Source organism: Neovison vison, chromosome 14 (genome assembly GCF_020171115.1).
Source record: "Neovison vison isolate M4711 chromosome 14, ASM_NN_V1, whole genome shotgun sequence".
Lineage (NCBI taxonomy): Eukaryota > Metazoa > Chordata > Mammalia > Carnivora > Mustelidae > Neogale > Neogale vison.
Window position 1 is genome coordinate 33,144,985 of NC_058104.1, and position 14,957 is coordinate 33,159,941.

The 14,957-nt window shown below is 49.5% G+C and overlaps 1 protein-coding gene across 8 annotated transcripts in view; it reads right to left on the reverse strand.

Moving 5' to 3' along the window:
* Positions 1-1,293: 1,293 nt before the first annotated feature.
* Positions 1,294-14,957, reverse strand: part of TNRC6A (trinucleotide repeat containing adaptor 6A) — a 164,159-nt gene continuing 150,495 nt past the window's right edge. For all 8 annotated transcript variants that reach the window (XM_044234021.1, XM_044234022.1, XM_044234019.1 and 5 more), the window contains 7 exons: positions 11,340-11,498; positions 10,052-10,192; positions 8,582-8,689; positions 6,999-7,220; positions 4,768-4,838; positions 3,874-4,013; positions 1,294-3,438 (listed from right to left, as the gene is read on the reverse strand). In XM_044234021.1, the coding sequence (XP_044089956.1) occupies positions 3,063-3,438; positions 3,874-4,013; positions 4,768-4,838; positions 6,999-7,220; positions 8,582-8,689; positions 10,052-10,192; positions 11,340-11,498 (1,217 nt within the window). In that variant the 3' untranslated portion in view covers positions 1,294-3,062. The remainder of the gene's footprint in view (positions 3,439-3,873; positions 4,014-4,767; positions 4,839-6,998; positions 7,221-8,581; positions 8,690-10,051; positions 10,193-11,339; positions 11,499-14,957) is intronic.

A 14,957-nucleotide genomic window follows, 5' to 3' on the forward strand; every position in this document is an offset into this window, starting at 1 on the left:
GGGGAGCCTGCTTCCTCCTCTCCCTCTGCCTGTCTCTCTGCCTACCTGTGATCTCTCTGTCAAATAAATAAATAAAATCCTTAAAAAATAAAATAGAATAAAACCTAGGGAAGTCAGTGGAAACCAGGGTGGTTTGGTGACGGGGTAATGTCATGGGGGTCCATGAGTTGGGTTCAGCCCATGGACTGCTCAGGTCCCAGGATCACCTGAAGTGGACCGCAGGTGCGGGTTCTCTCACGGTCCGATGCCCAGAGCCCACCACGCATCCAGGGCTGCAGAAGCCATGTGGCTGCTGTGAGCTGCACTTGGGAATAATGCACGACTGGATGTGTGTTAGTGTCTAGACCGCCTCCTGCAGGGGGCCGGTGACTCGAGGACATCTGGCTAGGGGCACACCGAGGTCAGAAGGGTGGCGGGGACAAAGGCCCGAGCAGCCGAGAGAGGTTATGGTGGACTTAGGAGTCATACGGCCACTTAGGGAGTAGAGCTGTAATGATTTAAGGATTAGGCAAAAATGAAAACCACTTTTTAATTTTTTAAATCAAACACTTTATTTCCACATAACAAGCGCAAAAAACTCCCAAACACTTTTAACAATACAATTAACGCAGTTATGAACTCAATTATATACTACTCAAAGCCCCAAAAGGTCAATCAGCTTAACGTTCCAAACATTTCCAAACGTGGTTTTTCAAAGCTACCTTTGGTTTTTGGAAAAACCAGTATGGAAGTCAATATACATTGAATGCATTGAACAACAGTTGCTTATAGGAAGGTGTCCAACATTAGCTCACACCTGGCAAGCCGGAGCAGGATCTGAAGTCATACACTGGGATACACACACAGGTTTTGCCCCAGAGCTCCCACGGTCAGGAGAGGGCCGTGAAGGGGGGAGAAAAAGGCCAGTCCAGGTTGTGGCATTTTCTTATTTTGTAACAGAGGTATGAGAGTTCAACACGAGGACACTGGCAAGTCATTAAGCTTCATGTTCCAAATGGTCTCTTGCTGAGGCTTGAGATGGGCACAAATGGTGGGGAAGATGAAGTCACAGGAGAGCTTTGAGCAACAAGATCCCAAAGATGCTCAGAGAGGGTAGGAAGGAGCAAGCTACAGTTTCCCATTGTTCTCACATTATTTCAGGGTGAAATTGTGGAGAAGTTCGGATAGAATGTTCAAATATTTGCTTAGATTTGTACTCGGTTGCTCTATGAGGACCCTCATATACAGCAACGTTGAAACGTTCATTGTAAAAAAGAGCGTACAAAGAAATTCACAAAAAAGAGACAATTAATGTTGAGCAGCCAAAAAGTCATGGTTTATTATATCGAGAGGGATTTCATAATTCAAACACAACCAAACTGTACATTTTACAATCACATTCTATTTGTAAACAGTTAAAAGCCACTGACTTCTTTTGCATCTTAGGACACAAACAGTTAGATCAAGGCAATGAAATGATGGCAAATTCTGCGCTGTTAAAATGTTTACCCTTGTTTGGCCCGTCTTCTTTGACTAAGCAAGCATTATAATACCATTTGTGGGCAAAAAAAGGGGGCGAGGAGGAAAACAGGTTTAAAAATGGTGTAACTCGTTAGTTTGCAACAACATTTAAAATTTTCTTTATACAACGAACAATTCTGTAAGCCCAATACCTTGGCTACAGTATGCATAGTTACTGATTTCGGCTTTAAGGTACAACAGTTCAACATTAACACAGTCACAGGAGAGCAGAAACAGAGAGAGCCACTTGATGGGGTTACAAAAAATTATCACCTATTGATTATTAGCAAACCATCATCACTCACTAATAAAAAGACAGCATCTGAAAGCAGAATGTCAACTCCAGCTTTAAGCATTTGTTTTTTTGTTTTTTTCTTTTTTTTGGCAGAGAAAATTCTTTAACAGAGCAATATGTAGTATCAGTGCTAAAAGTTGGGGTTTTCTGTTTTTTCCTATAAGAAACTACAAGGAGATTTTTTTTTATTTTTTTATTTTTAAAATTTTTTTTTTTCCTAACTGGGGAACTGGTTTTCCTGAGAACCATGCTCTTGGATTTAGGACAGGAATAGAAAACAAAAGAACATGGCCAAATGCTGCTCCTTTTTCCCAGAGATAGAAAGCATCTTGTAAATCATCCTCCATTGTTTTTTTTTTTTTTTTGTCTTTTAAATTTTTTCTAAATGATGGAAGAGTAAACATTTTTTTTTTTCTCAAAAAACAAACAAAAAAATCTGTAAACAAGAAGGTTCACCGTGAGAACCTTCAAAACAAAATGGAAAGCCTATTCAAAGTGCAGGGCCCGTCCTGGGTGGCAGGGGCCGCAAGTCACAGCTGTGGCCACAGTTTTTCAAACTGCAGAGCGAAATTCTTTAGTTTTAGAACATGAAAACACTGGTGCAATACTTTCATTAATAGTCCTAAGTCAGCATCAGAACTCGGTCTTTTAAACTCCACGACACCACAGTAAGGTAGGCAAACATCAAGGCATAGTAGAGAGCGCACACCTTTAAGAACATCCTTGAGTAAACATTTACACTGGAACAGCTGCCCCCCCATATTGCCGATTAGACGAGAGAACATCATTCAGTGCAAAGTTAAAAGCTCATACATTATCAGCCCAAAAAAAATGGTTTTGCAAAAAAAAAAAAAAAGAAAAGAAAAAGGAAAAAGAAAAAAAGAGAGGAGGAGGGAAAAAAAAAAAAAAGGGAAACAGCAGGTGAAGGATGCGGAGAGAAACAGGGAAGGAAAGGAGGGAAGGGGCAGGGAGGAAAAAAAGAAAGAACCCAAAGGCTAAACATGATGAATATACACGAGTGAGCTCATTCTACACGGTTTAGCATGTATGGCGCTATTTGGGAGTGTAAATAGATAGATACCTTTTCACATTATAATATTGGCCTGCATGATTCAAGTATTCAAACTGATATGTTTCAGGGAAAACAAAGTGGAAAATGTGCAGAGAAGAGCTGTTCCCACAGGTGGCCCCTGGCTGCAGGCGGCGAGCCCAGTTCGTGCTTTCTTTCGCTTCTTGAGGTCACAGTTCGTGAGTCTCCATCTACACGTTACATGGACTCTCCACCCCCACCCAGGTGGTCGACAGAAAGAAAAGCATTAATGGGGGATGGGCTGCTAATTCCCCGGGGGTCGCTGCTACTGGGAGGACCCCACAGGCTTGTGGAATAATGTGGGGTCCCCCAGAGGGAAGTGCCGTGAAGGTCTCCACAGTTAGTTCCCGACAGCCCAGCACCATTCCAGTGATTGAGATCGGTCCGGCTGGAGAACGAGTGGGAACAGTCGAGGGAGCCGAGCCGGCTCTGGCTGGACCCGAGAGACTGCCAGCCAGGAGCAGGGGTCAGAGACTGACTTTGTGCAAAGAAACGGCTGATCTCCTCTTCACTGGCAAACTCGGCAAGAATAGTAGTGTTCCCCAATACACACCTGGAGGGAAGAGACACGGCACGCAGTGAAGACGCAGGGGGTCTGAAGCGAGGGGTGCACCCTGCCTCTGCTCGAAAGCCAAGGGGGCCGGCAGCGGCACACGAGGCCCAGGGCTCTCTGGGGCCCAGAGCCACAGCTGCGCCACACGCAGGGCTGTGGCATCCAGACGGATCATGGCTTTTTGTCTCCTACAGGTGATCTAAGGGATCTTCTAGGGCCATTTTGAGGGGCAGCGCTTCCCCTTAGGAGGACTGACCTTGGAACCCAGGACAGAGCGAGCTGCCGCCTCACGAAGCCCTCTTACGGCAGGACCCCACGCGCCGGCCCGGGGATGCCACACGGTGTCACCGGCTGTGCTTCCACACACAAGGGAACCCAAACCCTTCCGGTCACGAGGGCACTTTCCAGGGGGCATGCACCGGATGTCCAACTTACATGTGCAGAGACTTTTGTGCCTTCACTACCTCTTCTTTTGAACTGTAACGGACCAAAGCGTTTCCATGTGGGAGGTTCAGGTGGAATGTTATCAGTGGGCCATGCTGCATGCACAGAGTACGCAGAGTTGAGCCATCGATCTAGAAAACAGAGGTGGGGAGCCGCCGATTAGATGCGCCGCCACGCGGACCATCGGGGAGGTCGTCCCAGGCCGGGACTCGGCTCCGCTTTCCTGCCCGAGGTTCTTCACTTCTGCTGCCACTCTTCACTGGGCCTCACTGCTGGGACGGGGTCCAGTGCCCCCCTCCCCACCTCCACTGCTCCCAGAGCCATACCTCTGTGGCCTCTAGACTCCGGGACATTCCCCAGATCCCCACTTCCTTAGTTAGCCATGCCCTGCTGTGGCTTCATGTCTTCTCTCTTCCCTGCCCTGAGGACAGGATTCATCAAGGCACTGCTCCCTGGGAGAGGAGGGGTGGGCTCTTAACATCCAGCCTCCAGAGGAGGGGTGGTCTGGGGTCTAAGGAGAGGTTCTCATCTACGAGGGCAGACCAGGCTTTCTGGACTGCAGCGCAAGACCACCGGCAGGAGAGCGCAGGCCTAACCCCGGCCCAGGCCTACGCCATCAGTGCCCCTGCGGGGAGACCGACGCATCTATGCTGGTCGGCTGCCCGCACGTTTTACAGTGGAACAAGCTGGCTCAGACCACAGCCTGCCTGAGGCATCCAGAGATCACCTGCAAGGTCACCCGCTGTGACCTCCTTGGTCCCGCCTTGACGCCCACTCGGTAGCACGCGGGAGGCCTAGGTGGAACCTCCCGTCAAACCAGACCGGGACCCGCTGTTCCCGGGTCTCCTGGCACGTGCCTACAGGCCGGACGCCTGGTGCTCTTACCTGAGGTGTGAGGTTCTTTAGAACAAGCCAATTTGTTATTCTCCCTGAGCTGCTCTCACCCCAGCTGGAACCTAGGGGCGAAGGAGGACAAGTCAGTTTTCCTCAGCTAAGGCGCGAAGGACATTCAGACAAACCCATCTCCGTCAAGTGACCCCTGTGCGGGAGGAGCACGCGGGCCCCTGGCGCCCTCCCCGGCCCTCCCCACTGCCTGCACCTCTGCCTGTCCCCTCGCCGCGTCTCCGACTGCCCTCACGCCAGCTCTGAGCAGGCACGACTTTCTAGGGCAGGTGGCTCTGCCCCTGGGGAGAGTGAGCTCGGCCAGCGGCAAGCAGGGGGCCGTGAAAGGCCATATCCCTTTTCCATCTTTTCATTTATGAAGCTAAAACTATCTCAAAATGGCACCTCTGAGGAAAGGCCCCTGTGATTATCTAAGGTATGGTCTGATAACTCGGCACGCATGAGGGATTTGAAAGCTTGCCATCAGTGTCCATCGACAGGCAAATGGACAAGGAAAACGTGGCATATATATAAAACGGATGAGATCTTGCCACGCAGAACATGGACGGACCTAGAAGGCACTGTATGCTAATGAAACACGGCACGCAGAGAAAGGAAAATACTGTACTATTTTACTTGTCTGTGGAATTAGAAAAAACAAAACAAATGAACAAAGCCAGCTCAGACCGATAAACGCAGTGAAAGAACTGATGGCTGCCGGGGCAAGAGTGGGGCGTGGGCAGAATCGGAAGGGGAGAAGGAGGCACAGGCTTCCAGCGAGGGAATGAGTAAGACAGGAGGAGGGAAAGGTTCAGCGTCGGGAATCCAGTCAATGGTACTGAACAGTGCGTGGGGCAGCTGGTGGGAACACTGGTGGCGAGCAGAGTCACGTGGAGGCTCGCGGAGTCACTGGGTCGTCTGTCGGGAACTGCTGGAAGGCCGGGTCCCCACCGGACTTCAACAGGAAGAGCCAGCCTGCCATCCCTGGACATTTCTGTGTCCGTCTGGCTCCCCGGGAGCTCCAAGACTGGCCTTCCTGCTCAGCCCCAGGGCGCCCGCGCTCCCAGCAGAACTTGAGGATCCAGTCATTCCTGTGAGCGCCCCAGGTACGTCACCAACACGGCGGCGCGCCTGAGGAAGACGGCCCTGTGACGCTGCTCCCGGTCGCACCCTGCACTGGCTCACTCATCGCCGACTCCAGCAAGGAGCTTTCCCGGGCGGCTCGCCTTGCCGTATGGATCCTCTCTGCTCGGCCTGGCGGACCCTCACTGGGCTCCACCAGCCGCCCGCGCGTGGGACCCCTGCGCACCAGACCCTCTCCCGTCACTGTGCTGCCACCGGCCACGTGGCAGGCAGCAGACGTGCCCTCGGCCCGGGAAGAACCACTCACACAGGACACCTACTACGTTCGCCTACGGCTAGTAGCCTGGATCCTTTCATGGAATTAAAATCACCCCCCCTCCCTTAAGCCTTTCCCCCAAAGGAAACACTGCTAAGCTTTCTTCCAGCCGATCGCCTGCCTGAAGACGGACACTGCTGTGAAGTTTCACTCTTTCCAGGCTAGAGATGAGACAGTCAGCTCCAGTTCTGAGACCGAGGAGAATGAAGACAGAGACCGTATTTACTGGAAGAACCGGCAGACAGCAGTTGAATCTGTGTGCGTGTCAGCACGGGGACACAAGGCCAGTCCTAAGCCCGCGAGAGTCCCGTGCAGGAAGAGCCGGGAGGGAAAGGACGCGGCGCGGGGGGGCGGGCCCCGCACTGTTAACGACCAGCACCCCGGCCACCCCCGCACGTCCCTGCTGAAACAAGACTCCGGAGAGCACCCTAAGGATACAGGCCAAGCTGCCACCCAACAGGCCCAGCGGGGCTGCTCCCACCTTCCCCAGCGTCCCCGGGCAGCACGCGGCTGCCACGAGCAGGAAGTGAGCAGATGTTCTCAGGCTCCAGGAAACTTCGAAAGAGACGGGATATCTGTTACGCTAATCTGACCACTGGCTGTGTGTGGCTTTGGCCACATGTTCTTAAGCAAACCAGGTTTAATTCCAAGTAAATTTAAGATTCACAATTTAGAAACTGCAGAAGACGGCAATATGCTGGGAGCCGCACGTCTAAGGTCGAACCCTACTTTATACTGGGTAATGCACATGCGTCTGTCGGACTCCCTGTGCGTACTTATTGCTGTTCAGCAGAGGAACCCCAAGAAACCATCACGAGCATCATGTTTGTCTTACCTGGGGTGTACCTGGCGTCAGAACTTCCCCATCCTCCACCTGCGCGAAGGGGAGAGCTATCCCATGTAGATAAGGGCGGCTTCTGACCCGTCAGTCCCGGAGGTGGGCGGGACGGAGCAGTGATGCTTTTAGGTGGTAAAGGGACCTTCCACAGCTCATGAGCCAGAGAGGTGTTTGTAACTGAACCAGGAGACCATGTCAATTTGGAATCACTATTTCTGGCTACTCACCGGGGAAAAAACACAGTGGGCGGGGGAGGAAAATAATACTTTTAGAAAAGAGAAAATTTAAGGACAGCACCCATTCTCCCACAAAAAGCAAATCAACCAAAAAGAAACCCTACTAAAAATCCCCAACTCAAAACTGCCCCCCAAAAGCCCCACAAAAGCCAAAAGGAAACTGCTCCCTTGACTCAAAACACTCAAACCATTTGTTATTAAAAATTTTAAGACTCATGAAATTCCTAGCCCAGTGTACAAAACTATACCGCAATGGAAATCAGAACAAAACAAAACACACCGCTTTCAACTGCTCTGAAACAGCACCTGGGAACTCCTTACCTTTAGGACCATGACCGAGTCACTCGAGACCGTCACATAGGTCATTAAATAGATCTTAGAACTCTCTGGTTTACACGTGGGAAAAAGGACCACAGAAGTAGCCCCAACTCAGAGAGTCCTCACAGCAGACGTTCACCGGGCGTCTCTCTGTGCCGAGCGCCAGGCTGCCGGGCACTCGGGGCATCCTAGCTCTAATCCTGACACACATCCTACCGGGGTCAGAGAGGTTAAGCAACTTGCCTATGGGTCCCGTGCACAGCCAGGATTCAAATCCAGGCCTGTCTGGTTTTAAAAAAAAAAAAAAAGAAGAAGAAGAAGAAAGCTCACTTCCTGATGTGTCCTGCCTCATGACAATGGGGGTGTGCAGGGATCAGGCACATGGTAAACTCGTTCAAAATAATCCTACAAAACCATGAGGGGGCAGAAGTGATGGAAAATTTTTTAACTTCTGTCACTGTCCATTACGTTTCTACTTGACTTATAAAGTGCACCTCCCTTAAGTGAGTGAGACTCAAAGTGGTGGGAAGCCTGGCACCACACAAGCTCTCACTGGTCTCGGACAGAACCAGTAGAGAAAACTCAGCGTGGCCGTGAGCAGACCGCGGCCGGACACGGCCAGAGCTCCCAAGTACGGGATCGCTTTTCTAGCAATTCCAAGGTCAGGTTTCCTACACTTTACAGAAGTATCAGTCTGCAAAGGACAGGACATTACAAAAATAAAAGCTGCCTCATTTGAGAAGTGCTTCCAATGAAAGTGCATTTAATGAAGCGGCTCTCAGACGGGAGAGGGAGCGGGCTCAGTGACAGGAGACTGCTTTAGCACAGACTGCCGGCTCTAGCCGATTTCAGAAAGGGACAAATGGTGTTACAAGTATTTTCCCAGGCTCAGAAATATATTCTCCTACCTCCAGGCTAAGAATACTTCAAATAAAGAGAAGAGGGTTCCCCACAACAGCCCCCGCCCGAGGTGCTGAGTACCCCATTCCTCTGACAGGGCCTCAACAAGCCCGGGACAAGGCCCACCTGAAGTGCTTTGTGCTGTGCTGCTGAGGGGAACGTTGTAGTTGGAGGCACGAATGGATGACCAGGCACTAGTTGAAGGCAGCGTGGTGTTCAAGGATGAGGATGACCCTGCGTGGGGGAAGAGCCCAGTCAGTGATCCCCAGAGCAAGGGGCATGGCACGTGGAGAACAAGCAGGAGCTTCCCGTGAGGCTGCGATCCAACCGCAGGCCACAGGAAAGAAACAGATGCCGGGGTTCAGGCACGGTGCCCGCAACTGCACCTTCCTCCCTGCTCCTCGTTCTGACTGCGGCTCAGGGAGGTAGCTTCCCTCCTCTGCCTGACACTCCAAGACGACGCTGGCTCCGTGTCCCAGTCCAGGCTCCAGAAGGAGGCCTAGTTCCTCCTGCCCCCAAGCCCTGACTGAACTCCAGGGACAGCTCACCAGACCACCCCCTCCCCCCGGGGCACCCTAGTACCAGCAGGTCCTCACCCTCCATCACGCCCCACAGCAGCCTCCCAAACCAGACTGTCCCTTCAACGGTTCACGTCTTCTAACACCAAATCTAAACTCCTCTCCTGACCAACGATCTTCCACAACAAGAAGCCCGTCTCTGCAAGCCGCAAGATTCTTCCACTGCCTACATACACGGCTGTGAGACTCTACCCTTGGCTCTGTCCCCGCGGTTCTGCAGCAAAAGCCGCGGGTACTTTAGCTACTTCTACACAGTGGTCTGTTAAATGCAGCCATTTTCGAATGAGGAGGATTCTTTCCTTGCCACTGTGATATGGCGAACACCTGTTAACAAAATCACACATTTAATGTAAAATGCTCTTCTTATCTTGTCATAAATTGTCTAGAGGAATAGGAAGATGTAGGTTTTGAACGGAAACAAAATATTTTCTTTCACTCCCCTCACCTTCCTTCAGGTGCATGCAGAGAATACTTCAAATGCCTGGGGGGAGGGGAAACTATACAGTAGATGGCAGGACGACTGTATTTGATGACCCATTAAAAAGTGCATCCGAAGTGGAGGGACCCTTCAAATGGTCTTAATATTTCACTTTCAGAGAGACAAAGAAAGCTAAATTGGTTCTTCACACGGAAGTCCTTTAAGAACAAGAGTGTATAAATGAATGATAACATCTTTTATAAGACATGCCCACTTCTTAATAATCACAACACTGAAACTTGTGTAAAGTAGGTAACAACCTTTCAGTTGCTACTACAACTCCTGGAAAGCAAGTATTTGTTGGTACTTTGAGTTAAGTGAATATATGTGTAAACCATATCAAGTGACAATAAATCCTCTTCATTTTTAAAGTGGCAAAGAATCACCTATGGGAAAATTGAGAATTCACTTTTTATTTTCATGACTTCCTTGGATGTCAGGTGCTGCGATGGGCTAAAAGTTTCCCATCCTCTGTGAACCATTCTTAAATCACGTCATCCAGCATCTTTCAGAAATTCTGACTTGTACCCGCCTACGTACCACTGTTCCTGTCCCTGAGGTGGTCAACTTCCCGCACAGTATTAATTGAAAGATTGTTTATGACACTGCCAGGAGTGACGTAAGGGTCAGTTTCAGGGTCAATGTTTGGATAACCTTTCCATGGTTCACCAGGGCGAAATTCTGGAAACAAACACATAAAATTAGTTTGGGCTTCATCATCCATCACTTAAAGATCCATTATTAAATATCCAAAACTTGTATTCCTTGTGCAATTCTCAAATATTTTCCAGTTAATACTAGTACTCTATGAGGCTGATTTAGTACTATGGTTAGTGTAACATGAGCTGCTATTTAAGAATGACTTGTGCATTTTTGTAAATGAAATCATTTCTCAGGGTTCATATATTTTTAAATAGGAACACTTTAAAAATGTTTTTTAAAATTTAATTTTAAATTTTTTTTTTTTAAGATTTTACTTATTTATTTGACACAGAGAGAGAGAACGCATGCGCACAAGCATGGCAGAGGGAGAAGCAGACTCCCCACTAAGCAGGGAGCCCAGTGTGGCACTCGATCCTAGGATCCAGGATCACGATCTGAACCGAAGCCAGATGCTCAACTGACTGAGCCACCTAGCCACTCTTATTTTTTTTTAAGATTTTTAGTTTTGGGGCACCTGGGTGGCTCGGTCGGTTGAGGATCTGCCTTTGGCTCAGGTCATGAGCTCAGGGTCTTGGGATCGAGTCCTGCACTGGGCTCTCTGCTCAGCAAGGAGTCTGCTTCTCTTTCTCCCTCTATCCTTTCCCTTGCTCATATTCTCTCTCACACACTCTCTCAAATAAATAAAATCTTTAAAAAAAATTATTTTTAAGTAATATCTACACCTAATATGAGGCTCGAACTCACAACCCCTAGACCAAGAGTCACATGCTCTACCAGCTGGGCCAACCAGGCACACCTAAATGGTAACACTGTAAAGTGATTTATTAAATCACAAGCCATAGCAATGCAAACAGAAAAGAAGGCTGTTAAGTCCACTGCCAGTAATGTCTCAGCCCAAATGAAACACCATCAAGTTAGTCCCCTGGTGCAGACGAAGAGGAGCCCTGAGTGTTTTTTTTACCTCACTCCTCACGCGGGCCAGCAGGACTCCCTCCCCCTTCACTGCCTGGAGCATAAAGGCACTGGTAACAGGCCAGACTGGCTCCTCTGTTCCATCCCAGCCCTAGCAGAGCGCAGGCTGATCCACCGGAACTGGCCTACATCCCTAGCGCACTGAGCGGGAAAGGACACCGTGACGGAGGCAGAGCCTCAGTCCGCACTTTACCTGGTGGCCAGTTAACACTGCTAGAGCCGTTAGGCGATTTGGCACGTGGCCAGCCATCTCCTATTGAACCCGGAGGGCTGGCTGGAGAAGTACTGCTGTTCATAAAGTCATAGGGAACAAATGGAGACTCTTCCAGCCTGAAACCACTTGAAATAGCACCTAAAGAGAGAAAAATGATAAGAGAATGTGAGGCAAAAGGCACTAGTGAATTTATTTCTTGTAGCTTCTCAAATATCATAAGAACACCCTGTATGAGCTCTGTGGGTTCCAAAGTGCGTTCTGTAGACTGCGTGAAAAGTCCAGGAGGAAAGCAAGCCCTGAACTCTCTTCCAGATGCCAATCACTTTTAACTCTCTTATGTCCCAAGAACTGATCATTATCATAGTGAATTTTATTTCAAGGAGGAGAATAAGGAACATAATCATCAGTAACTCACCAGAGTATGGGTACAAACTTATTTCCAAGTCATTAGAACACTTGTACTTTGCCCTAAACCGAGAACAAGCACAGTGGACTCCTTGTCAGGGAGATGTGTGTTGCTGGTGAATGAGGTGCACCGGAGGGAAGAAACACAGCTCCAGTAAAGAAAGCTTTATGGTGGAGAATGTTCTAAGTGGCAGAGAGGGGAATCCAAGAATCCAGGAGACTGCTATGACCACTCCATGTAATGAGAACAAATACACGTTTTGATCAGGATGTTCACATTTCTGCCTATGACACCCCCCTGTGATCATACACAGCAGCGGTAAAGATACCTGTTATCCAAATGAGTGTGAAATCCCACAAAAAGACAACTTACTCTCACTCAGAAATGGTCATTTGTCTTCGGTGATTTATTCCCTCCACTCATTTTTGAACACATCTTAAATGACTAATGCTTGACACACGCAGCCAACACATCCCTCTCTCGGTGGACCTGCTGGGCCCAGGGAGGTGGGCAGATGAAGGGGCCTCCCCACAAACCCGGGAGTGTGCGGAGCACGGAAAGGGGAGCATGGGTGGCAGGAAGGGTTGCGCTGGCGTGAAGAAAGGGTCCAGGGAGGAGATGCCGGGCGGTGGGCGCAGCGTGCACAAAGACCCGAGGAGAAGAGCAGCTTGGCATGCGTGAGGAATCGAAAGGCTGTTTTGTCTGAAAACCAGTCAGCAGGAAAGTGAATACATGCGGGAGTGGAGCCTGGCCTTGAGGGGCAGGGATGACCCTGTAGGTTTTGTCTGAAATGTCTGGAACTGGAAGGTCCTGAGGTGTGCCTGCTCCGGGGGGGCTCCAGGCCCTGCCGCCCCCGACGGGCCTACACCCTGCCTGTTCCCTGAAGGCATCAGATTCTGCAACACCCTCCTGCAGGGCTTTGCAGGACACAGCCAGGGCTGTAAGGAGAGAAGTGAGACAACCACGTTCATTTGTGGTCCCTGCTGCGGTTGCACAGAGAACGGAAGCCACGGGGGCCGAGACAGAGGGGCAGCGGCCGAGGCAGCGAGGTGCTACGCACACACGACTGTGCATTTTGGCGGGACAAGGGGCGCTAGTCACAGATGGACGGATGTGAAGTCCGAGAAAGGAAGAAATCAAGGACATCTCTTACACCCAAATACGCAGCACGTGATGGGTGGATAACCCAAATGTGGCCATCAGCCAACACCGCTGTAAACCAGAATGAGCGCGAATGCATGTTCCAACACAGATGAACCTCGAAAACATGATGCCCCACCAAAGAGCCAGTCCCGCAGGACAGGGTAATGTATGTTTCCACTGATGTGAACGGTCCAGGGAGGCAAATCCACAGAAAACGGACTCGTTCTTACGCATGTCTGGGAGGGAAGGGCAGTGCAGAAGGTGCGAGGAGGGACCCCTCGGGGGCTCTTCTGGGACGGGGGATGCTCGACTCCCACGACTCAGACAAATGGGATACTTTATAAAGAGAACTGTATTACACGTAAATTATCGCAATAAATTTAGAGAGGGAGACTCTCTCTCAAGCTTCCAGCTTTAATAACCCCACGAAGGAGCGGGGGCAAAGATGAAAACCAAACACCCACCCACTTGTGCCAGCTTTAGAGCAGGTATGAGGAAAAGCCCTGATCACAGAGGTTATGAGCTTCTACAAAAATACAGCAGAGCCTTGAATGTTGCTTTAGTCTTGTTTTACTCCATGACCAAGTTCTGCCTGGGAGCACCCACAACACCAAGCTTCCGCGCCGGTTACGGAGGGGGCAGAGCTGGCCTGACGGGGCCTCGTGGTACCATCACTGCTGGGCACTGACCTGTTCCCGACAAGGCCTCGTTATTTCAGCAATCCCAGCCCTTCTCTTCCTTGGCTTCCTTATCTAGTTGCTTTTATCTGAGTAAACTGTGTTATCTTTTTTGTAAAGTGAATTAAAATCACTTGGGAGGGGTGCCTGGGTGGCTCAGTGGGTTAAACCGTTTTCTTTGGCTCAAGTCATGGTCTCAGGGTCCTGGGAACGAGTCCTGCATCCCGCTCTCGGCTCGGCAGGGAGCCTGCTTCCCCCGCCCCCTCTCTGCCTGCCTCTCTGCCTGCTTGTGATCTCTGTCAAATAATTAAGATCTTAAAAAAAAAAAAAGATAAAATCACTTGGGAGCTCAGCAGGGTATGAGTAAAGTAGCAGCCGCATGTAATACAGTAAACAAGCACAGACGCCACATTTTAAATGATCAATTTTTCTGCAAGAACCTGAGCTGATAAAAGCACTCGCCCCCTTTCATTACAGAAAATTCATTTCTACTTATTAAAACTTGATTTTATTAAAAACGAAAATAGGCTTGACAGAGAGGCAGCTAGAGTCCAATTATATTCTATTAACCGCGGAGAAGGTGTGGAAAATGGAAGGTATGGATGTCCAGGTGGCAGGTGTAGTGGAACACAAGCAGCCTGTTTTTGCACTGGAGACACACTGTTGTCTTAGAGGTAGGCATGTGGGGAGCCAACAATGAAGTGTCCACCCACAGGCCACTTAGTGTCTTACCCTGTCCTAGTGCATCAGTGCTTCACAGGTGTTGCCTCATCCATTCTCAAAACATCACAGGAGGTACCATTTTATATTCCCATCCAGGGACTATAACAACCATAAAGGTTGTTATTTGACCGTACATAGCTAATAAGCAGCAAAGCTCGCTCTCAAATCCAGGGTCTGTATTTATTTTGCATTCTGTCACCTGAGTCAACCACCATTTCCACTTTTTTTTTTTTTTTTTTAAATTTTATTTGTCAGAGAGAGAGTAAGCACAAGCAGGGAAATTGGGAGAGGGAGAAGCAGACTCCCCACTGAGCGGAAAGCCCAATGCTGGGATCAATCCCAAGATGCTGAGATCACAACCTGAGCCAAAGGCAGATGCCCAACCAACTGAACCACTGAGGCATCCCTACCATTCCCTTTTTTAAAAAAAATATTTTATTTATTTGACAGAGAGAGATCACAAGTACGCAGAGAGGCAGGCAGAGAGAGAGAGAGGGAAGCAGGCTCCCTGCTGAGCAGAGAGCCCGATGTGGGACTCGATCCCAGGACCCTGAGACCATGACCTGACCAAAGGAAAAGGTTTAACCCACTGAGCCACCCAAGTGCCTCTAATTACTGCATTTTCTTAAACCTTCTTTTCTTTGCATT